This window comes from Lissotriton helveticus, chromosome 11, assembly GCF_964261635.1.
Source record: "Lissotriton helveticus chromosome 11, aLisHel1.1, whole genome shotgun sequence".
Lineage (NCBI taxonomy): Eukaryota > Metazoa > Chordata > Amphibia > Caudata > Salamandridae > Lissotriton > Lissotriton helveticus.
The window spans coordinates 1,080,585,318-1,080,610,420 of NC_136072.1; the positions used below are offsets into that span (position 1 = coordinate 1,080,585,318).

Consider the following 25,103-nt stretch of genomic DNA (forward strand, 5'->3'; position numbering starts at 1 on the left):
CAGGTGAGTACTTGGTTTGTGAAGTTAGGGTTCTGGGCATAGACTCAGGGGTCCCCCAGGGTCAGGTGAGTACAGTTAGTTCAGCCCCAGCGGCGGAGGGGCGTGCGGGTGCAGAGGTAGGTAGGCCTAATGTTATCCAATGAGGGAAAGGGGGCCTTCTGTTGGTGGCTGCTGGCTAGCAGGCCACGCAGCTCTGGGAGCTGGGCTCCTGGTCACTTGCTCTGGGCAAGAGGGGGGAAGTAGGATAGGGCAAAGAGGTCACAGCCAGCGGCACTCGGGCGGCTGGGTGCAGGGTCGGGCGCTCAATGTTATCCAATGAGGATCTTGAAAAAGGAACAAAGGCTGCAGGCTCGGGGAGGGTGACTCTCCAGGGGCGACCAGCACTTCGAGGGATGTAGGAGCACAGGTAGGGAGGCACAGGGGGCTGTAGGGCACCGGGTGCAGGGGTGTCTTTGGGTGTCGGAAAAGCTTACCCTCGGCTGGTTGCGGTTGGGGTGGCCCCTGGTTCTGAGTCTGCAGGCATTGGCTGGTTCGTCAAGGAGGGTCTTTGGGCACTGGACTTAGGGTCCCAGTCGCCGGGGGGACATCCTCGTGGTCTTCGTTCGGGTTGGCCCGGCCCAAGCTCGGCTGGTGCAGAGTGGGCTGGTCCGGAGCTTCCTGGTGGGAACCAGGTGGCTTGTTGCAGCAGAGCCTCTGCTGATGGGAGTCCCAATCTTCGAGAAGGTCAAGGCAGGCAGGTCCTATGGGTGTCCCAAGGTTGCTGTCCGTGGAGGTCGCCAAGTTTAGGCAGGAGCAGGTTCCAGGATCAACAGTCCGGTAGGGCTGGGGCCAAGTCAGTTGTTGTTGTCCTGTTAGCAGCTGCACGGCAGGTCTTCTTCTTCTTGATCTTCATTCGTCTTTTTGATATGGGATCTAAGGAAGGAAAGTTCTGGGAGCCCCTAAATACTGAATTTAGGGGCGTTACATGTAGGGCAAGGGCATGGACCAATGGGTCCCTGTCCTGGGGTGAGTACACCCCCTACCCTGCTCCTCTTCTGTGGGAGGGGGGCAGGAGCCTAGCTGGGATTGGGCAGGTCTCCCCATCTACAAGATGGCCGGGGTCCGGGGTCGTGCTTCACCTCGCCTCCTTCACCTGAGGGGTGGAGTTGGCACAGGTTGGCACACCCCCCTTCCTGACGTAGTTTTTCCCGACAGTCTTCCCGCCAGGGTGGGGGTAGGCCTGGTGGGGGGCAGGTTGCTGGGTACAGCAAATGGTCTGGAGAAGCTCTCAGAGGCGGTATGCCTTTGAAGCTTCCCCCTGTCCATCCTGGGGGAGGAGACATATCACCTCGCCCAGGATGTTCATTGTTGCAGGCCCAGGAGAGCGGGGGTTCTCCACCCAGGGGTCCAGCAACATGTCTGCTGTGTGGCAGCCTCTGCAGCCACTCAGCCCAGACGTGGATTGTAGGTTCGGGTTTTAGAGGGCATCTCTATGATGCCCTCTCGTGCATTTTACATTAAATCCCACACTGGCATCAGTGCGGGTTTAATGTGCTGAGAAGTTTGGTACCAAACTTGTCAGTCTTCAGTGTAGCCATTATGGTGCTGTGGAGTTCGTAATGACCTCCCAGCACCATATACTCTTAAATGGCATCACTGCACGTACAGTGCCCAGAAATGGCCCTGGGTACTGTAGGAGCACAGGGCTCATGCCCTGGTGCCCTCACCTCTGGCATAGGGCAACCAGCTAGAGGGGTGACTGAAGTATGCCAGGGCAGTGGGTTCTGTGGGCATGGCACACATGGATGTGTGCCATGTCGACTCTTGCTTTTAGTTCTGAACTTATGCACTCAGCCTACAAAGGCAGTGTGTGGGTGCCAGGGTACAGGGTCCCTGAGGGTGGCACAATAAGTGCTGCAGCCCTCAAAGGTCTTCTCTGGTCACCATGCCCTGGGTACCTAGGGTACCATTTACTAGGGGCTGACAGGTGGCCAGAGATGCCAATTGGGTGTTTTGTTTCAGCATAGCTTTTCTTTGTAGGGAAGGAACACAGGCCCTGGGTGCCTGGTTGGCAGGGACCCAGGGCACACTCAGTCAAAGTACATCAGCAGTTCAGAAAAAAAGTGGGGGCATACCAAGGCAAGAAAGATGGCACTTTCTCACACCTATCAAGAAGGCAGGAATTTCGATCTGGTCCGATTTAATATCTTCGGACGGTGTCCACCCTTGGGAGGCTTTAAGAGCTAAAATTGGCAACTCTTTCTCTAGATTTAAATATTTGCAATTATGCTCCTGGTTTTCAGCAGAGAAGGAGCACGCAGTCGGAAACTGGGAGATCGAATATAGACTTCAGAATGTAAATCCAAGAAATAAGGAGGTTGGATTTTGGTATAGAAGTCTACTAGATGTTGAGGACTCAGAGCTTTCCCCCTCCCATTTAGTATGGAATTCATCTGTTTTGGGAGATACATCTGTTAATCTATACGCTCTGTCTCTCCAAACCTTAAATACGTTCGTCAAACCGGCTTCTTTAAAAAAGAACCACTTTTACGTTATTAATAGGTTGTACTATACGCCTAAGAAAATAGCAAAATTTGCTCCACGGCCACCTCCCAAGTGTTCCCGATGTGGTTTGGTTGAGGCGGATATACATATATTCTTTGAATGTACCCATTTAAGAGACTTTTGGCATAATGTGGACGCGCCCTGGAAGGCATTTATAAACTTAAGTTGAATCTCAACCTTGCCCAAGTCATCTTTGGTCTGGACAATGACCTTATAAGTCAGCCTTCTACTGTGCAAATGGGCTTATTTCTTTGCCCAATCCTAATTGCCTGCAGGGAGATCTGTAAATTGTGAAAAGACTCTAGATCTCCGCTTTATGCGAACTGGTTGGGAGCGGCATTGGGCATGGCGCGATTGGACCAGGGCCTGCTATATATTTGAGGAAGAGGTGTGGCGCCGCGGCCAGGGCGACTGACTCCGGAATCTGGGGATCACGGTTCGATCCCCGGCTCCGGCGGCAGGTTAGCCCAGCACCATGTGACTCTGGGCAATAGCTCGCTTAATCTTCCCGACGGCCCCCAGCGCCTAGAGACCCTTACGGGTGATTGTGCGCTTTACAAATGTGGATTATTATTAGATCAGCGATAACTTCTGGCCACCACTGATATCTTGGGGTACGGAAATGAGGCTGGTCTAAGGTCTCAATGGTCCAATGATTACACCAAGCCTCGCACAAAAGCAGCTGGCCTGGTCAGCCTAAAGCGAATGCAAGAACATAGGCCCAGGGCTCCCAGGACGGAAGGGGTTTTTATTGTGAAATTTGCAGACGCTAATGGTGAAATGAGGACAAACCCCCCTCCAAAAAAAACACAATGGCTTCAAACTCTAATGAGTTCTCGTATATGGAAATGTTATTTTTTTTTTCTAAAGAGGATCTTTTGTTCTAAAACATGAGTTCGCTCCAGTGGTCTCGAGATTGCGCTGTACATGTGTGGAGGGTTGAGGGGGTGATAGATCTGCACACACTGAGTTCAGATTGGTGTAGGTTACCAAGGTCAGATGCTAGAGGTTTATAGCCATCAAATTCAATGTGGAAATCAAGATCTCTCTCTACATGCACCTTATCAATCAAGCAGGTTATTTATAGCTGTTATATGTCTAAGTCAGACATAAAAAGAAAACTTCAACATTTTATCATTTAATTCCCAGAACCTTCCATCATCCATAATCCAAATACACTCACCCGGAGAGATGCATCTCGCACATTAGAGCATGGGGATTGTAGGGCTTGGAGTAATACATCAATCTCATCCTGCTCTGCATAAGCACAGCCATCCTCTCCACTGCTGCTGGTACACAGTGCTGTCAGGGTATTCGATGCCAGGATCTGATATTAAGAAACACAAAGATGGCATGACAGTCTTACTAACAAACAGGAAGCCTTCACTGGTCACTTACTTTACACAGATTGCTTCTCTCTCTCCGTATCCCCCTTTAAACACTGTCTCACTAGAGCTGTTCCTCCCTCCACCAGCCATTACTGTACTTACCCTACAAGTTTGGTACAGCCGTTGTGTAACCGTCAGTCACCGGCTCATCCCCCTTATCCTTCTTCATGCACTACTAGATCTTGGTCAATAGTACCTCTATTAACAGCAGAGGAACTGTACTGTCTCATATCTACCATGATGGGATGCATTTCTCATCCTTAACTCATTGGTTTCTCTCATTTTCAGGGAAAGGTTTTTACTGTACTTCTGGAAGGTGTCATGCCACCCAGGATCAAACACCATTGTCACTCAATTGGGAATGGAATAGGAATGAAAGGACAAATGAAAGTGGGTTCATGTCTTTGCCACAGTACATCGACTACTGTCCATTTTAATCCTAGACACAAAATCAAATTGTGTCCATGAGTTGCTGATATTTTTCTACATTTGTTGCTATCTTTCCTTCCCACTGTCTTTTTTTAATGGGGAGACAAGTGACAACTTTGCCTTTAAAGGAAAATGACAAGTTCATAAGCCAGCACAGCCCTTCCTGCGATCCCTCTGGAGACTACATAGTAGCAGAATGGAAGCAGAATGAAAAAACTAGCCCCTCACACATTAGTCACCTAGGCAAGTTGTGAATACGACCAGGAGCCTTTGGCGTAGCCTTGGACTAGCTGGAGCGACATTGATATTCCACTCTGCTTGCTTAATTCACCGAAATGCTCAGGTGGGGCATGCCAGGGTCTAGAAGGGCTCAGTCTTATGGTGTTGGTGAGTGGAGGTGTGGTAGTCTTTTCACTCTAAAATACAGAGTGTAAAGCCACAGAAGACTGAACAACTTGTATTAGTACAACATCCCCTTTCAACACAACTTAAGCACATTCATCGCTAAACAGCACCACGTCGGCGCATTTCACTTGAAGCTCGAATGACTATGGATTCCAGCTACAGCACAATTTGCTAACAACATTAGTACAACTCACCTGCAAGCGCGGAGCACCCGTTCCAATTACCCTTGTCAGCAGAAGTAGCATATCCACACGAGGCAGCAAATCAGGACCATTCTGTGGCAGCAATAGCGGAAGAAAGAATTAGAAACCAGAGAAAACCTTATTCAGTACCTATTAAATTTAGACTAGAAAGCATTCCCAAGAACAACCAAAAATCACCCAAAGCAAATTACAGAGACACACTTAGTTTCATTTTAAAACACAGCAGCATGGAACCACAAAACTTGTATCCTTTCAATAGCTAATGAAGCACCATATCCACTCTATAGACAACACTCTAAACTCCACCTAGGACTACCAGGACTATAAAGAAGTGTATCAATACCTCATAAAAAACAACACAGATGAGTACTACAGCAAGTTCTTTTTAGACTATGGAGAACAATTCCCATAATTTCCATACCAGAACACCACCTCCAAAAAGGTCAATAGAGCCTGATGGGATTCACCACAATTAATTTAATTTACAGGTCAGTAATGAACCATAGCCTGACTTGTGTAGTAAAATGCTTACTATCTGTATGAATATGCTCTCAGTGTAATTTTAGAAATGTAAAAATTAGCGAATTAGCAACAGTTGCACCAACAGAACCCAGCAGAATATTAATCCTGTTAAGGTCTTGCCATCAGAGATGTGGTTAGGTGGCTAAGGGCTCATGAATGCGGGATAGTCTGGGTTCCATCCAGGTATGTGACACTTTGGGAAAATCAGCAGTGCTTCAGCTCAAGCTGTGAATAGCTGTAATGTAAATATGTTTTTTAAGTAGCTGTACAAGTTGCTACCTAATACTGTTCTAATTACAAGTTTCTAAACCCTCGTTCAATCACATCCTAATCATTGTCTTCAGGTGTTAACCAGACCACATAACCAAAGTGCAATATCTCCTGTTTTGAGATACTTTGCTACAACAAAGCTTTTCCATTTTAAAGCACATTTGTGCTTCCTAGAACTTGATCCATTATTTCAAATATATTCTTATCAAAACTGCTGCGGTAGATTCTGGATATGGTTTCCATCGGCTACACTCCAAAGAACATTCCTACTAATTCTGAATCAGTCCATCAAAAGCTGCACTTAACTAAGTAGAGCAGCTCATGCATTGCAGATAATTTTACCATAACTTCCATGACCCACAAGCTGTCAACCTGTGTAGACTACCTCTGTAAAATTACTGCACTACCGAGACCACTTTCTGAAACCGAACCAGAAGAGGTAAATACAAATATCTCCACTAAGAAAAACTCATTCAGATCAAAGGGTCTTAAAAATGGAACTCCTCAGCCAGGAGCTACCATCATCAAAAGTCCACTCATGTAGTTCTCAAAACATTGTTCTCCTACCAGTACTCCAACTAACCATCTCCACATCATGACTGGCACCAAACACTAACATTCACTCTCCTAATAAAACAAATGTTGGAAACCAACTGGTGTGTCTTAAAGTGGATTTATATCTACAGGTTGAGTCATGCATATTTAAAAATATACATATAACTGACCACCTCCTCATCCACTATAAATCCAGAAGGCTAGATCCAAAGCTACTCTTGGAATGCAAAAACAACTGCACAATAAACAAAGCAAAGTGCTCCAACAGAGAGTCACTATATGAAATGAACCCTCTGTACACGATAGAACTTAGGCAATACAAGCCTGCATGAATCAACAATACTAAAAAAAAAAACTGACCTCATCCACCAACTTGGACTGACAGTCAGTGGCTGACCGTAGCTGGGCATGAAGAGTCAGGATATTCAAAATCTGAATAAGAAGTTCCTCCTTCTCCTCACTGTCATTTGGAGTGTCCATCAACACCATTTTTAGGAATGGAAAAACGAAGGCAAATGCAGGTGCAGAAAGGGAAGAAGTGCCTGTATAAGAAAGGGAGAGGAATTCAAGACTTCAAACGAAAAGCTAATATGACAACTTGACAGGCTTGCACCTCCAATTAGATACATTCTTAAAAACATGCTGTTTACCAGAGTGACAAAAAAGCTGCATCAAGAAGTGGAATACAAAAAGAAACAAGCATTGCCAAGCCAAAAGATCTGGGTTTAACATGCGACTGGAAACGCACTGTTGGCACATGAAAGCAAGACAAATCTAAACGAATAAACCAGGCCATATTGAAAGCTCACCTCCAGTATAGTCTGGTTCCATTCTTTTGTTTCTATGTGAAATGAAGGTCAGGCGGAAATAAGCCTTCATTACAGTCCTTTATTTCTGTCTATGTCATAGAAACTAAATAAGTACTTTAAAGAAAGCCCCCTATACCACGTCACCTTTGTTTATATAAAGGACTGTAATGAAGGTCAGGGAGAAGAGAGGCTACCAAGAGTGAGTGACAGGCTGACTGTACAGGGCATAATACAGAGGGGACAGCATTATGGGTCGGCGGGAGGGAGAATCAAGTAGGAGGAATGAGGAGGGAGTCAGAGAGAGGGAAAGGAGGAAGGGTGAGGTATTATGTTTTTTTCCCAAAACGAGAACGCCATGACCCCATGACGACGCTGAAGATACACAAGATCAGAACAGCCATCCTGGGGTCTGGTGTCCCACGTGTCAAAAAATGAAGTAAATGGAGCTGCCATGACTGGGTCAGGCTCAAACTGAAGCCTGGAAAAAAGTGATATAAAAAAAGCTTGGCGCATTTAACATTATAATGGATTGATCAGGATAAAGAAGGCTTGAAAATTAAGTCAATGTAACAAACAGTGTGTTAACTTTTGAAATGTTATTCAGACCCTCATGCATTGTAATGGAAATGCTCAATTAGAGGCGGACTAAAGTGCGAGAGAGAAATACTCCAATGGGTTGAGCAAATATGTGATCGGCAACGTGTCAAGTCAAAGAATGAACCCTGAAAAGGCAGGTAAAAAAAAGACCCATCTATTATTCAAAAGGGCATACCTAAAGGCTGCATTACGTATTTTTAAAATTAAAGACCTGTAGAGAGCTGCGCTTTCAAAACTCAGATCTAAAAAAAACGGGAAAAGACAAAGGGGATACCAGTGACAGAACGAACGCTTAAAGAAATAAACATTTTTACCAGTGGAACCATGAATCCATCTTATTGTGGTGTACAGCTATTGGGAGCTGCCTTAATTGAGTGCTCTGACTCCTGGCGGAACACTCTGTGTTCCACAATTTTGAATGAGGGCGGCTATAGCCCCATTAATCTAGTAAATGCAGTCCCAGATGATCAAAAGTAGAAAGGCGCATCCCTTTTTTACATGTACTCCTGTAGAGAGGATGGCTACATGGTCTTCAACAGTTAAGGATATGTCCTCTTTCCATAACTGAGGTTCCTAGTAATCTTCATGTGATTAACATGTCTGGAGGAAGAAGTGTGGGTTGAAGAGCAAAGTGAAGCGATTTGATGAGAGCAAATAAATTGTGGGGGTGCATCTGGCCCTTGTTTGCGTGTGGATGATGGTGCAGTCCAGAGTGGCCACGTGAACAAGCACACATGCCTTTCCAGGTCTTCTTCCCTGAAATCCCTTAAAGATAAAAGGAGAATGCCATCCAATCACTTTGTTAGAAAAGATGTCTACTTCCTCGAATTAAAACACCCCACTGGCTCTTCCTGTATTGTCATAAATAAACAGACCCAGAGATGTCAAACCTCAAAACAACCTTGATCAAACTAAACTGATTTTAACTGTGCTTGACTTCAGCGATCAGGAAAATTGGACACAAGAAGAGACACTCTTCTAAGATTGGAGGCCTTAAAATATAGGATGTCCTCTGGTTGGCTACAGTTTATTACTTAAAGACAATACAGTATGGCACCCTTAAACAAATATTGTTTGGATATAGACACCTAGGAAACCCTGTACTTCATGGAGTAAAACGTCTGCCTTCTTGCCACTGTCACCTAAGACAGGGACTGAGTGTGGGACTCCTTTTGATACCTTGCTACGCTGGCCCACTGGAAAGACTGCTTACCTGGCTGCAGTCAGACCTGCACTGCACCCACTAGAAGGAGCTGACTTGGGATGAAAAACACAAGGACCACAAAAACATATAGTTTCTTACCAGTCGGTGTAGTTTTGCAGCTTAAATACTTTCTGGAATCACTATGCTGTGCATTATTCCGCCATCTAGTGGTTGGGTCCGGAATTGAAGTATTTCTTTTTTTTTCATTGCCCAGGTTGGCGTTCACATACCACCATTTGGTGTCTTTCGTTACGTTGACGCGGTTCCTCCTGAAGCTCCCACCTTTGGTCTCCATCTTCGGATTATTTTTTCTTGTCTTGTGTTACTTTGGTTTCTGCTTTAATCTTGTAAAGTCTTTCTCCAGTTTTAATCCCTTTCCTTCTGTCTCATCTTTCTGGCGGAGGAGGGTGGGTTCGCTAGTGAATCCAGAACGTCTTCAAGCTGCAAAACTACACTGACAGGTAAGAAACTATACGTTTTGCAGCGTGAACCTTTACTGGATTCACTATGCTGTGCATAGACTTTATAGCGGTTTATCCTTATTGTGGTGGCTGGGTAGAAGATGAGCTCTGGTTACTGAATATGTGTTGTAAGACCTTCTGTACCACTTGCGCTTACTTGTTTATTTGTACACAGTAGTGCTTAGTGAACGTGTGCACTGAAGACCATGTTGCAGCTTGGCAAATGTCTTGAATTGGTGTGTTAGCTAGAAACGCAATTGTAGCTCCTTTCTTCCTTGTTGACTAAGCATGAGCTGCTCCTTGTAACAGTTGTCCTGCTTGTTTGTGGCATAGTTATATGGTTGGTGCAATCCACTGTGCACTGGTATTTTTGGTAACTGGTCATCCCAAAAAACTGCTGGCAAAGGAAACAAAGACCTGCTTTGTCTTTCTGCACTCCTTTGTCCTTTCCATATAGTGCATTACCACCCTCCTGGCGTCCAGTGTGTGTAGCGCCCTTTCTGTGCTTGTGGCTGGTTTTTGGAAAAAACTAGGTATTTGGATTATTTTATTGATGTGGAACCGTGACACCACCTTTGGTATGAAGTGTAGGTCTGTTCTCATTACAATCTCGTCATTGTGTATTTGCAGGTAGGGCTCTTGAACTGTTAGCACTTACTCTTCGTAGTGATGTGATAGCCACTAAGAAGGCTGTCTTTAGCGTGAGCGTGAGCATGTGCAGTGTAGTGTAGTTTTGTGAATAGGCTGAAATGGTGCCTTCATCAATTGAGATAGCTCTACGTTTAGGTTCCATGCTGGTGCCGGCATCCTGCTTGGAGATGCGATTCTCTTTGCTCCTTCTAGAAATCTATTTACTACTTGGGATGTGAAGAAACTTTTCCCTGTTTCTCCTCTTGTGTAAGCCACTATCCCGCTAAGTGCACCCTTAGGGATGTGTGGCTTAGTTTACTTTGTAGTAGATGCGTTAAGTATTTTAGTACTGTTGATTCCCTTGTGATTCTCCTTTGCAGTTTCTCCCTAATGCACCATTCGGAGAATCTTTTCCACTTTGCTAAGTAGCACTTTCTTGTGGTAGGTCTTCTCTCCTCCCTGAGCACTGCCATTGTGCTTGCCGGTAGTTTGAGGTGTGCAAATCCTAGGTCTTCAGGAGCTATGCAGCTAGGCTGAGGCTCTTTGGCTCTGGGTGCAGCACCCTTTCATTCTGCATGTTTAACAGGTCCCTTCTTCTTGGGAATCTGTGTGCTGGTGCTTGCGCCATTTCCACTATTTGTGAGAACCAGGACTGTCTGGCCCACTTAGGTGCTATTAGTATTAGCGACATGTTGCTGATCCTGCATTTGTTGAGTAACCTGTGTATCAGTGGTATCGGGGGGAAAAGCGTATGCAAATGTCACAGTGCAATTTCTGGGTGCAGCAATATTATCAGAAGGGGGAAAACATGTACTGCATTCCGGCACTTGACAGCGACTTATGAGACTGTTCTCCAGGACTTGGTGTGGCCTTGGACCTTTCCCCATACTCCCCCTAACAGGTCACCTCAGGAGTCTCTGTGGCATCCTGTGCAGAGGTGTGTTACGGCGCCAGGTGCCCGATTCAAATCAATGGGGAACGGTCTGGTAAGAAAGAGGCTTCAGGCTGGGACTTGGGGACCAGTCCTAGAGAACCCACAGGGAGCTCGACCCTTAAGATGATCGGGCATGTAGGCAAACCCAAGGTCCACTTCTCCTCGGGCACCCACATGCGGGTGCAGTGCTGTCTTCTGGCGTTGGGTTCTGTGCTGGAGTCACACACGGTTGGGGGGGCCTGCAGAAAGCGGCTGCAGGCAGCCGACTGGAACCCAAGGATGGGTTGAGCCTTTGAGGGTCTCTGGACCCTGTTGGCACCATCACCTTCTTCAGACTCAGGCTTTGGAGTGGGGGTGCAGGGGTGCTTTGAAGTATCGGCTGGTGGCCGCCCTCAGAGGCTCTCTCTTTATCTTGGTTTCTGCAGCAGAGTGGCAAACAGCACAGCAGGGCCACTAACGATGATGGTCTCACTGTCCCTGAAGTCCCTCGACATGCAGGTCTGTTTTCCTCAGCATTAGTGACAGGTTTGGAAACATCAAGCCTTGGCTGCTGCAAGGGGTCCAGTACCCGAAGAATTGGTGTTGTGTGGCTCCGGTTGGTCCTGGCCTCCCTAAACTTGGAGGGACGACGGATCTGACTTGTAGGAGCACTGCTACCTCTTCCTGGGCAGCTGCAGCATCGGTAATCCCAGTGAGTGAAAGGTCAGTTAACCCATTCTTGCATCTTTGGTGCCTGTGGCTGCAAGGGAATAGCTCCTCTATTCCACGAGAGTTTCTTTGGCAGCTGGCGAAGAACTGCCAGCCCTCTGGGTTTCTTGGAGTGTGCAAAACGGCAGAACGAGTCGGTTGCTCCACGAGGGTCAGGTGCAGCAGGCAAGCTGGCAGGGATGGCACCAAGTCTGTTGTGCTCCTCGGGTGTCGGCTCAGAAGTCTTGTTTGTCCACTCCTTTTGTGTCAGTTGAAATCCAAAGTGCTGGTATCAGGGGTGCCTTAAATACTCAATTCATGGGTGTTAAGGAGAGTGAGGGGTAGTAGCCAATGGACCACTTACGCCTGGGGTGACTACACCCCCCTAGAATATCACTTTCTCTGGGGAGTGGCCACCACCCTGTCTTAGAGTTCCTAATTCCACAACACAAGATGGTGGTATTTCAAAATTCACGTTTACTTCAGGCTTGTTCACCCTAGAAGTGTGTCCAGACTGGCAGTGCAAAACGCCACCTGCATAGCTAATTTTCCAGCAAGTCCTGGTGCCAGATGTCCCAGGGCAGGTGGTGGCGTCTTCCTTGTCTGGGGAAGCCTAAGATCGCAAATCAAAGGCGTCAGAGGCCATTCACTTCCTAAGGGGTTAGAAATTTGTCTGTGGCGGCAGGCTAGACTGGACATGCCAGCCAGCATACTAGAAGGCTAGTAGGGTTTAGAGGGTACCTCTAAGGAACTCTCTGGGTGCATGTATTATTAAATCCATCATCACTGGCATCAGTGCAGGTTTATTAATACAAGTTGTTTCATACCAAACATCTCTATTTTCAGTGAAGCCATCATGTAGTTAGGGAAATCGTTTTTACCAGTGTCCAGTACAAGTTTTAAAATGGCTTCCCTGATCACTGGCAGTAATTGAACTGACCAGCGCATCGGCATATCTGCTTGTGCAGATATGTCCTCATATGTAATATAATGCACCCTGCTTTAGGGTTGTAAGGCCTGCTGTAGGGGTGACTTACACATATTATATGCAGTGCTAGGGGACTTGGCACACAATTGTGTTCCATGTCATGTTTTCACTTTTTAGAGTACCTTGTCACGCAGCCTGCAGTGGCAGTCTGAATGAGTTTGGTGCTGGGTCCCTTAAAGTGGCACAAGATATGATGTAGCTCTTAGGGACACTCTTTAGTATCTATGCCCTAGGTATCAGAGGTAACACGTGCTAGGGACTTAAAGAGGGGCTAAAGGCCTGGTCACTTGGGGATCAAGTGACCAGTTGTCTTATTTTGAGGAAAGAACACTGGCACTGGGGACCTGGTTAGAAGGAACCCAGTGCATTTCAGTCAAAGTTGCATCTAATACCAGGCAAAAAGTGAGAGGACTTCTGCCACAAAAACCCAGTTTCCTACAGGATCAACAACCAAATGTTGGGGAATATTATGGATGGAATTAAAGTGTATTAAATCTAGATATATCATACTGTCGAACTGTAGATTCAAACTTTTAAAAACAACACCAAGACACAGGCAGACAACTGATATTTTATAACATACCATGGTCTCCTTTTCCTGTCCGGCTTGGGGTAGTGCTCAAATGTAGGAGATTAACTGCACGACTCACACCAACGGACAGCTCTTCCTGGCACCAAGCTTCATCTAATTCACATTCAGGTTTGAGCAGGCGCAGCGTCAGGTTACCAATCAAGGTGCCTGCAGAGCAAACAAATTAGTCATTGACTGTTGAATGGAAAACAACCCGATGCGCAAATCAGTTTCCCCAATTGTCAAACCATGTACCAAGGGCAAAGTGCACAGAAGCTATGTCTATGTAAAATGCAACAATATCCCATTCATCACCCACACATAAAAATAAGCACAGTACATGGTTAACAAAAAATGTGCTGCCTAATAAAATGCAGGAGACAAAACAAGTTGCAAAGAAAAGATTCACCCTTCTTACTTATGAGAAAATCAAGTGTACAGAGACTATAAGCAGAAGTCTTAACACATTACATGCAGTATACGGGCAAGTGCAGCAGGGAGTTAAACCAATTTGAGAGCTAGCAATGTACAGATTTGAAGGCAGAATAAAGCCAAATTGTCTAGTCATAAGCACATGTGCAATATAAAAATACTGTGTACAGGTCAAAGGATGCAGAGAGTACATCACTCATGCTGTCATCAATGAGTCCGGTGAGAAAGCTGCCAGTATGTGACAAAAGCTACCAAATCAGGTCCTCTCCATGTAAAGGGTATGAAAATCTGAAAATGAGCCAAATGGGCTTAATCACCGTCAGAAATATTCTCCTCAAAAACCCTTAGGAGCCTGACCAATGCCTGAGATTAAAGGCTAGGAAAAGGTCTGTGGGCGGCATGAAGGCAAATATGTGAATTACAAAACATGGTCGTAAACAAGAGGAACCAGGAGCTAGGTTTAGGCAGTTCCTGCACACAAGCTCAAATGGAATAATGTATAACAAAGGGGTGTGCAGTTCCTAAAAAAGGAGGGCGACGAGAAAGGGAGGTCTTTCTTAGTGGTGCCCTCAGACACCCTGGAGGATGTCATGCTTCACCATAGGCCTGCTCCTCGTCGGGCCGGCACTGCAATGCCCGACGGGCACCTGCTAACAGGGCTCTTTGGCAGAGATCTTTTGATGAAGCGTAGGGTAGCCCTACGGCTTCATCAAAAGATCTCTGCCAAAGAGCCCTGTTAGCAGGTGCCCGTCAGGCAGGGCAGCGCCGGCACGACGAGGAGCAGGCCCTATGATGAAGCATGACATCCTACGGGGTGTGCAAGGGCACCACTAAGAAAGACCTCCCTCCTATCCTAGGAACTGCACACCCCTTTGTTATAAATTACAAAATATTGTCTCAACCACAGCAATTAAAGACTTCAGGAGCAGTTGAAGGTGTTCTGAAATCCAATTGGTTCATCTTTTTAAAACTAGTTAATGAAAAATGCTCTTTATCAAGCTATAAGTGTCTGATTTAGGGTGTCTCTCTGTATCACTGAAGTACAACCTGAAAGGAACACAAGCTGCAAAGACTAACCTAGAGTATGCAGTCGTGCAGGCATGACAGTGTTTGCCAAAGACAAGAAAGGAGTCTTCACCCTGGGAGCAGCCAGCGGCGACTTGAAAAGTGGCAAGAAGGAGCTGACCAGAACAGGAACATACTGCGAGATTTCTGATGTTTTTTTCTTTATGATAGCATCCAGAAGACCAAGAGTCGCCGTCAGTTCCGTGTCCAGCTTAAGGAGAAAAATAAGTTAATAATGGAACTCAAATTCCAAAGAGACATTAATTTATGTTTTATCAGATAAAGCAGGACAATCGGGGTCCCAAAACTACATTACGCACAACATCCAAACCCCTTTATATGGATGATAACCACATTCAAAGTGTGCAAAGGTTAATCCTAAAGGATGCGAATGTACTACACCAAACCCACAAAGAGATGGAAAGGGAGCAACACCATTACAGACCTAGGATGGCAGAAACCCACCTCAACCAACCGTTTCCTGATTTGGGCCTCCCTTTCCAACTGTGCTTGAAGCAGCTCCTTCTGTTTGCTTGTCAGCTGCACCTCCTCTTTAATCCCCTTCTTCTTCATAATTTCCTGTGGGGCAAAATAAAGAATTTTCAACACGAAATTGAACATGGAGAAAAACTATGTGTTGTTTTGCCCTAATGTGAGGCAGCTCATTTATTCAAAATAATGCTAGCCCCCGGTTCTCATAAACAGACGCAGCCCCTTCTTTATCAATAATTTAGAGGAAAAGGAAAGACATTTTAGGGAAAAGAGATTGATAAGCATTACTAAAAAGTGACTGCAAACACCTGTGGGAGCTGTAAATCTCATCTAATTTGCATAATTGCATAACCCCTCTACCCTACCTCCCCACATCGGCAACCTCCTCCTTCCCCCTTCAGGGGCCTCAGATGTTCAATCACTGACTGACCACTACCTTGACTCTATGAATACAATAGTCAATGAAGTCGCCCCTCTGCAACTGAAGAGAGTCTCCACCAAAATGTCTAACCCCTGGTATGATGATAGTCTCAATGACGAAAGGCGTAATATGCGAATGGCAGAGCGCACCTGGAGATCGGATCCCTCAGTGCTGCATCTCAGAAAGCTTAAGAACAAGAGAAATGCCTACTTTAGGAAAATAAAGCGCACAAAGTCGGATTTCTTCAGCCGCCAGTTGGACCAAGCGAAGAACAGGCCAAGAAAGCTGTTCGAGCTTATCAAGACTCAAACAAAGGCACAACCCACTCAATCAAACAGCACAACAAACGACACCCCACACTGTGAAGCCTTCTCTGCTTTCTTTAAACTAAAGACTGACAACATAAGAAATGACCTCATCTTGGATGTAAGCCGATACCCCAACCACACCAGAATGGCAGACACTCAACCTAAAAACAAGGCCTCCTGGCAGCACTTCGATACCTACTCGGAAGAAGCAATTCACAAACTGCTCTACACCTCGAAGCCCTCTAATCACCTCACAGACCCTCTACCTGCTAATGCTGTAAAAGACTTTATCCCCTTGCTCCTCCCTCTCTGGACCAAGATCATCAACAGCTCTCTGCAACAAGGCCACATTCCAGACTCCCTTAAGGTGGGGCAAGTCACGCCTATACTCAAGAAACCTACAGCTGATCCGGCTGACCTAAACAACTATCGGCCCATCACCAATATCCCCACCCTGGCCAAACTGCTGGAGAAATGTGTCCAACTCCAACTAACAAAACACATTGATCAATTTGACCTCCTCAACCCTCATCAATCAGGCTTCAGAGCGAAACATAGCACGGAAACAGCAATGACACACATAATTGATGATGCCCTCCAAATTCTGGACCGCAATGAGTCCTGCCTCCTCATCCTTCTTGACCTCTCGTCAGCATTTGACACGGTCAAACATGAGAATTTGCTGGAGCTGCTAAGTACTAGAATGGGGCTATCGGGAACTGTTCTCAAGTGGTTTTCGTCCTTCCTTCACAATCGGTCTCAGAGGTTCAAGATCGACAATGTGCTATCTACACCTGTGCCTGCAGATCTAGGTGTTCCACAAGGATCCACCCTCTCCCCTACACTGTTCAACCTCGTTATGGAACCGCTCGCCACCCTGCTTCAAGCATCCAATGTTCAATTTCATATGTACGCTGATGACACACAACTCTATCTAAAGTTACAATCCCCGGAAGATATCAAACATCTGAACTCCACGCTTATCAACACCCAATCCTGGCTGGCCGTTAATCACCTCAAACTAAATGCCCTGAAAACTGAGTTCCTACTCATCTCACCCCCGGCGAAAATCTCCACCACCCAAACCTGGCTCAACAACCTAACAGCACTCAATGTCCAACCTACCATCGTGGACTCGGCGAAATCCCTAGGCATCACACTCGACGCCAGGCTCAACATGCAGCAGCACGTCAGCAAAGCCACAAAAGCAGCTAATTTCCAAATTAACACGCTGAGGAAAATTAAACCCTTCCTCCCGGCCAAAGACTTCCAAACGGCTGTACAGGCTTTAGTCATCCCTCGAATAGACTATGGAATTGCGGCCCTCAGCGGTCTCCCGCTATCCACAACAGCACCCTTAAGAGCCTCCCTGAACGCTGCCGCGAGACTCATTACTGGATCTAGAAAGCATTCGCACATATCCCCAGACTTAAAGTCTCTAAAATGGCTGCCTTTTGAAGCCAGAATACAGCTAAAAATTGCAGTGATGACACACGCGGCCGTACACCACAAGGCACCCAACTACCTCGCCCAAAAGCTGTCTATATCAGGAGGTTCGAGATCCAATAGGAGTACAAAAAATCTACTCCTGAAACCTCGTAGATTCCGGAAAGTGAAAACTTACAAGCGCTCCTTCTCAGGAATGGCACCCAGGATCTGGAATGCGCTCCCGCCTGAAACAAGGCTGATCTCCTCCACTGCACTCTTCAAGAAAGAGGTGAAAACAATCCTTCTGGCCAAGATCTCCTGATCGTTATAGAGGTTGGTTCAGAGACTCTGCATTGCTTCATGTCACTGCTCACCCTATCCCTTGGCACTATACGCTACTTGTTGGGGGCACTACTACGCTACTCTCTTACTACCGACCAAGACCGGATACACGTTGGTTTACTGATCCTCCTAAACACCTCTGTAGTGGGATCAATGACTTGTGCTGTCCTATATTACTTCCTTAATTGATTGTATATGGATTGGTTTTATGTATGTTTTTATTATCCATGTTATTACCATGTTATTGACTATTATACTGTTCCCATTATCTCTACTGCCCCTACCCTGTCTTTGTGAAGCGCTCTGATATCTGTAAGGATCCTGTTCGCGCTATATAAAACTTTGAATAAATAAATAAATAAATAAATAAATGGCTTGAGAAACTGAATGAAGATCCGTAACAGAAGTGCTGACCTAAGAATGGTGCTTATACAATCCTCACCTCTTTCAATTCAAGTTCAATGATCTGCTCCTTGAATGAGTATGCCTTGTTTTCCCTCTTCATGTTAGCTTTCTTCATATTGTCCTGTTGAGCACTAGTGAGAGCGAAGAGGCAAAAACATTAACTGTGGGAGAGCAGAGCTGTGGTATTCAACATAACGTGTATTTGTAAAGAGCACTTTCACCCAAGGGTATCTTGCTGCTGCATGCAGATGTTTACTATTTAACAGGCATGCTAACCAGGGTACTGAAGTGACCAAACCGTGTGTTCACAAGGGGATAAATGGTAGAGATTACAAACAAGAAGAGTGAAGGAGAAAAAACAACAGAAAGGAGTGTGCTTAGAAAGGCAGGCATAGAGAGGCACCAGGGAAGACGTAAGTGCATAAAGCTTCACTGGATAGCCCTCACCTTTGAAGAATGGATTTGTCATATAACTCCCCTTCAGGAGTCTGCATTATGGCGTACTCTTCCCGAGTTACATGGCGCAGAGCAGTGTTCCCCATCGACGTTGTTATGGTGTTGATCAACTGTGGGAGCACTCTACTGGGGGAAAGTGCAGAAAGCGCTCCTGCAGAATTCAAGGCAGCCTGAAAACAAGAGCAAGTTGCATCACTATACAGAGAATTTCTGAATAGATATGTCACAATCAAGGCACCTTAAAATCTTGGTCACGAACATGGCACCCATATCAGAGTCAAGCCCACATAAAACATGGACCGCAACTATACACAGCAAGTAATTAGACACCGATGGGCTATTGTTCTGCAAGTCATGGCTATCTTCTGCTCTTTGATTACAAAATTGTAGCCAATGGTGCTTTAAGCTCCTGCACCTGCAGGGATATTAACAAATAATAAAGCTACCCCAAATAACACATATTAGAAAGAGAAAACTATCTTAAAAATGTCCACGAGGAGGAAGGAAAATGTAGCTTACCCAGTAAGCATCTGTTTGTATTGTGTAGTGCTGTAGATTCACATGGTATGCATACTCCTGCCTGCCCTCTAGTGTTAGGTTCTGACATTGCAAGTTGTTTTTCTTCGAAGAAACTTTGAGTCATCAGCTAGATACTACATTACTTCTCTCTTAATCCAGAATGCACATGAGCACAGAGTCCACCCTTAGAATGCTTCAATCAGCAAGTGAAAGGTGAAGTGGAGCACTGAGAATTGTAGGTATGTGCGCTGTGCACTGTTAGTTGATAATAAATGCGTGTTTAGTAGAAGAAATGTGCCATCGATGCCTGCTTCCGGGGAGGCTTGCCTGTGCATGTTAATCTACAGCACTACAAACTACGAACATATGCTTAGAGGGCAAGTAAAATTTTCCGTTCATAGCATGTGTGACTAGAAAGCAATTTCCTCCTTCTGGTGGCCAATGGCAAATGATACAGATGGTCGAAACAAAGTTTTAATATCAGTTTGCCAACCACAGCTTGCTGACAAGCTAATATGTTCAAACAGTAATGTGGGAAATTGTGTGGCACTTACCAAGTAGCAGTTTTACAAATACCTGCTAAGAAATGTAGCCAACAAAGTGGTAGTGGCTCCCATTTTAGGTCTCAACTAGACACCGCATGCACGGTCTCTCAGACATTTGGTTTACTATTACTGGGCTTACACCCATTACCCACCAATAGGCTTCAAACCCTCTCACGGTTGCTTGCTTCCTGTTAAGTTAGCTCTGTGGTCTGCACTTCATGCAAGTGACCCTCCCCTAGAACATGGCCAAAGCACTTGTGTCCTTACACCACTCCCTCTTTTGAGAGCTATTTTTTTCTTTTTGTTGAGTCACTCTACAGAGTGCATCTTCTGTAGTTGGCTCTGTCGTTTGCTCCCTGCCACCCTCCCTTCGGCTGTGTTTCCTTGTTCCTTCTGTGTTGGTTCAGCGAAACAGCTAAATAAACGAGGTAAGAAACAAGATGCCTTTGTGCACTCGTGCTTCATGAAAGCCTGTGACGTTTGCTCTTGTTGCAGTTTTTAGGTCTCGTGGCGTGGACTGCGCACATGCGCAGTTTCGCTCACGAGATTTTTAGGTCTCGTGCGTGGAATGCGCACATGCGCAGTTTCGCTTGCGAGAATTTATGATCTTGAGTAGCTTACACTAGCGGGCTTTAAGCCCCGTCCCTCTTTCCCATTGGCCGGCGTCACCGTTTATGCTAAACGGTGCCCAGTCATTGGGAAAGAGCTTGTGGTGAGGTACAGTTTTCTCTCTTTCTGCCGTCGCACTTGAACGGACTGCCCTGCCCTGACTTCCTGCTGGCGTAAAACGTTTGTTATCTTTATGGGTCCAAACAGATGGCCCCATAAAGAACATAATAAACCTTTTACGACAGCAGGAAGTCCGGCCAAGTCCGTACAAGTGGGACGACAGACAAAGAGAAAACTCTACGTCATGCCGAGCGCTTGTTTAATAGGCGCACGCATGTGTATTGCTGGTCATGCTCTCTACGAGGTTGCGCTCCTCCTCGAAGATGCTCGGTGGGAGGAAGGTCGTTTGGGGTGTGGTGCAGAGATTTATTTTCTGATAGCTGTTGCTTTCCTGCACGTTCAGTGGGAGGGTCCTCTGTAGCATAGCAGTGTGATACCTTAGTGGAAGGCAGTGCTTGCTTCTCTGAACACTGCTGAGCAACTTTTCTCAGTTCTTCTTTAATGGCATAGTCGGTTGGCTCGGGGTGCCACTCAGTATAATGCAATCCTTGTCCATTGTTTTCTTTTTGGATGTGCTCTGTGTGGGCAGCCTGCTGTGAAGTGTGGTGACGAGATTCCCTGCTCGGTGCCAATTTGTAAGGATAGCCGCTTGTGTCCTGTTGCTGTAATGTGTTATCGTGGCTCTGGCTCTCCCGCCCCGTGGGCACGTTGTGACGGACGCTGTCCAGGTGCATGCATCCCTCTTCTCATGACTCTGCTGTTCGTGCTCAATCTCCCCGATGTCAGTCTCTCCACGTGTCCTCCTCTTGCCCCCGGACGCCCTCATCTGCTTGCTGGCGCTGAACAGGGCGTTACTGTAGAAGGCTTCGCCAAGTCCCACCTGAGCTCGCAGCAGATACGCCAGGTAGAGGTTAAGCTCACAAACGTAATGGAGCAAAACGTGTCTAAATGCCATTTGCACATAAATATGCACGTGTTGACAAGTTACAATAAACATTTGCTCTATCTTTTCAAATATTGGTGCATCGGCGCCAATTAAGCAACCTGCAAATCAAGCAATCGGAGAATGTTCGTTCTTCGTTATGAATTTGGTTATCCAGCCTTTACTATTTATTGTTACCTTGTGCGTTATTTTTATATAGCGCACATATGTAATATGGCACTTATGTAAAATAGTGCCTCAGTAAAAATCAGTGCCACCCAGGCAGCCCATAAAATCAAAGAAAGTGTTTAAGCATTGAGACAAAAGAGTCTGCGTTTGAATTCTGTTTGTTTCAGAAGGTATGCGCAAAATGAAAAAAGCACCACTATTTTTGTTTGCATATTTATATAGCGCAAACTCGACCCGAAGGTATTGGAGCGCTTTACACAAGCACTGTATTTAGATTACACATTCAGGCACGGGGAGATTAAGTGATTTGCCCTGAATCACAGGATGTGGACGTGACCCCGAGGCTTGAACCCTGGTCTCCAGTACCAAAGTCGTCAGTCTAGCTGATGGACCACACCCTCTCCCCTAAAATATATAAAATATAAATATAGTACAAAAGGTGCACTTGAGCACAGCGAGAGAACTGGAATCAGAAAAAAGTAGTACAGGATTGTTCTTGCTGGATAGGACTTGACTTTCACAGAACATAAACATTCCTGGCCATCAGTGGAAATGGTGTTTAGTATTGGGAGCTAACTTGTTAATTCCCTGAAATTACCAGATCTCACGAGGTTTGTAAAATGGCAGAGTTGCTTTAAATAGCAGACGCGGGCTAGTGTCTTGAGCCCGAGCTGGGAACCTGGAGAGCTGCGGTACAATCGTGGCTTTGCCACTTAGCCGGGTACATCGTGTGATTCTGGGCAGATCACTTCATATCCGTGTGCTTGAAACAGTAAAAATTGTGTTAACCAGCGGTACGATTTGGTGTATTCCAAAGAGCCCAGGTCACGCCCCCCTCGCTTCCCCTCCCCATCACATCCTAGTTTTAGTAATACGGTTTAGCCTGGTACTGCATATAATTTCTCTTCTACATACTGCACCTCGTGATCTTTAAAACCCACCTGCTACAAAGCTATACATAAAACACACACACACACGCATGCACGAACACACATACATATTTAAATTTCATAACAAAGGCACATGCCATTTCGCAGGACAGTTCTTTAACTCAATGTTCACATTTATTAATTGCTTCCAGAGTGAACATCTCAAAAGACCTTCCCTGCCTTTCTCTCCTAAATCCTTTTTCAATAAGTAATCAGAGGTTTAAATAAATCCACTAAAAGATGGGCGATAATAAGCTGCGCATTTTCTATTCAGTGCTGGCTACTGGGAATTGGTTCTGTGTGAATCGCTGCTTTCTGACTGTAGGGCCTAGCTATAGAAAACACACCGCCCCCACCTCCTGTAAGGTAGAAAAGGGTCTAGTGAACCCCCTTAATGTGACAAAGAGGATGTGGCCTAACGGTCAGAGCTACCAACTTTATAGCTTGGGAACCAGGTTAGAGCTTCTTTTTGTATGATCTTGTCAGTAGGCAATAAATAAAATATATTACTTTTAAAGCATAAAAAATGATACGCACCCCCATGCTGAGAGCGCTGATACTATTTTGATTGTGTTTTTTATGTTTCGTTAAGACTTACATCGGACCTGCTTTGGGTATATTGCAAGTGTTTATAATAAGTTAAAGTGAGATGAATGTATCACACAAGACAGGGGTGGTGGGGGAGGGTCAAAAAACGGGTTCAGGGGCCCCTCGACCTCGGAACACTTTGCTATGTCAGACTTCGGGAGGTGTATATGACAGGTGTGAGGGGGTCAGTGGGGGTCAGAGGTGGTCTCCATACTTACCATTTTGCAGACGTGCTTGGTTATTATAGCCTCAGAGGTTTTCTGGCCATCTGTTTGCACATCAGGCTGGGTAATGTGCACAGCTTGGAAATGTGTGTGGAATCAGGCCGCGCGCGCTGACTCGGACTTTCATCCTGCTGGGGTCGATACAAGTGAGTAAGTAGCATTTGAGGAGGATGATACTGATGCGCCTGTTGCTTTAAATGTAGTCAGGCTGTTTCAGGTCGAACTGGACAAAATTGTATATTGACTATGTTTGCAAGTTCTTCACCTGAGGAAATAAAAGGGTATGCACGTACGTACGTTTATCGCGTGTGTCTGCATGTGTGTAAGAAGAATCTCTAATATACCGACAAATGCATAACTATCTCCAAACCTAATGTACTGGTACTGGATGTATAGTTCGTTTATTAATTGCCAGTTGTGGTTCCAAAACAAGCGAACTGTGACCCCGGCTACCTCTCTTGACCAAACTGTGTGATACTTAAAAAAAATTGCGGTAGTAGTTACTTGCAATTGGAATAAAATGACTCTGCGACTCTCTCTGAGTAAGACAATTTCTTGTAAGAGCAACAGAGCTCAGTGGTTCACATTTAATGTATCCACCTTTTAGTAGGACGGGGGTATACCAAACAGAAGGAGAGAAATAAGAGCATGCTGTGAGAAAGTGTCTCGATATATACTGGACCAAAGGGAGGTGCAGTGTGTATAGAGACCACAAACCCCAGAGTTATAACAGAGGTTAAAGTCAGGGCTGACCTTACTCTCCAAAGTGGTAGCTTGGTCGAGCAAAAAGGCACTAACAGAGGACAGTGTAAAGCACTTGTTGTACACACTCAGTCAGCAAAAGGTTTCACACACTCAAGGACTGAACTCCAGGCCAATGGTTTTTATATCAAAAGATATAGTTGTTTTATTTTTAGAACCAACAGGTATCAAAATATACTATTCTCAGTTATGGGTGATCTCAGGTAACCACCAGAAAGGTAATAACTGGGTAAACACAATAGGTACAGGGGTTGCAGTAGGCAACACAATTCTAAACACACTTTAACATTGAGCTCAATGGGTTTTTCTACAAAAATGCAGTTAATAATTTTGTAGATTACTTTTGTAATCCCAGGACTGGATCCTAGATTCAGTCTTGGGGTGTAAGCTGAACACAGTTTAGTAAAAACGTTTTGGTTATTACAATGCTTTTTAAGGAATATGAAGGTATTTAAAAAGTTCACACTTAGAAACCTTTCAGTGAAAATCTAGCAATGTTCTCCATTGGGAGAAAATTCACGTTACAGGTAAATAACATTCTTGTTACTTTTGGAAATCCAGTACTGGGCTTCTAGGTCCAGCACTAGGATCTCTACTTAAGACAGGTAAGCAATTACGTTTCAGTAGTAGGTACGATTTTTAAGGAATATTTTAAGTTTTCAAAAGTAGACAGAAGAAATTTCATAGAAAAGCAGACAATGGATTCCTATGGAGAAAGGAATATGCTACTTACCAGTATGCATCTGTTCTTGGCATAGAGGGCTGCAGAGTGGTACATTTATGAATAGATCGCCATCTGGTGTTGGGCTCGGATGATTGCACTTTGTTTTTCTTCTGGAGAAGTCTTTGTCGTCATAGATGACTCCTCCTCTCGGTGTTAGTGCGCATGGGCATCGGCTCCATCCTTAGATTGTTTTGCCATAGTAGGGTTAGATGGAGTAGTGTAGTATAGTACATAAAGATATGCCCATGTAAGTGTATCTAAATAAGATAATGTTGGGACAGACACAGGTTTCCGGGGAGGCAGGGAGGGCATGTACCACTCTGCAGCCCTCTATGCCAAGAACAGATGCATACTGGTAAGTAGCATATTCCGTTCGAGGCATATGGGCTGCAGATGGTACATTTATGAATAGATTGTAAAGCAGTTACCTCCCTAGCGGTGGTCACCAGTGTCTGTCGCAACTGTTTGAAATAGAGTTTTTAATAC

At 45.4% G+C, this 25,103-nt stretch overlaps 1 protein-coding gene across 2 annotated transcripts in view; it reads right to left on the reverse strand.

Annotated features, from left to right (window-relative positions):
- The window catches only part of GCN1 (GCN1 activator of EIF2AK4), a 728,660-nt gene that overhangs the window by 387,120 nt on the left and 316,437 nt on the right, over nucleotides 1-25,103 (reverse strand). For both annotated transcript variants that reach the window (XM_078667658.1, XM_078667659.1), the window contains exons 21-28: nucleotides 18,538-18,716; nucleotides 18,128-18,221; nucleotides 15,160-15,273; nucleotides 14,707-14,905; nucleotides 13,210-13,365; nucleotides 6,677-6,858; nucleotides 4,961-5,041; nucleotides 3,728-3,871 (exon numbers count right to left, since the gene is read on the reverse strand). In XM_078667658.1, the coding sequence (XP_078523784.1) occupies nucleotides 3,728-3,871; nucleotides 4,961-5,041; nucleotides 6,677-6,858; nucleotides 13,210-13,365; nucleotides 14,707-14,905; nucleotides 15,160-15,273; nucleotides 18,128-18,221; nucleotides 18,538-18,716 (1,149 nt within the window). The remainder of the gene's footprint in view (nucleotides 1-3,727; nucleotides 3,872-4,960; nucleotides 5,042-6,676; nucleotides 6,859-13,209; nucleotides 13,366-14,706; nucleotides 14,906-15,159; nucleotides 15,274-18,127; nucleotides 18,222-18,537; nucleotides 18,717-25,103) is intronic.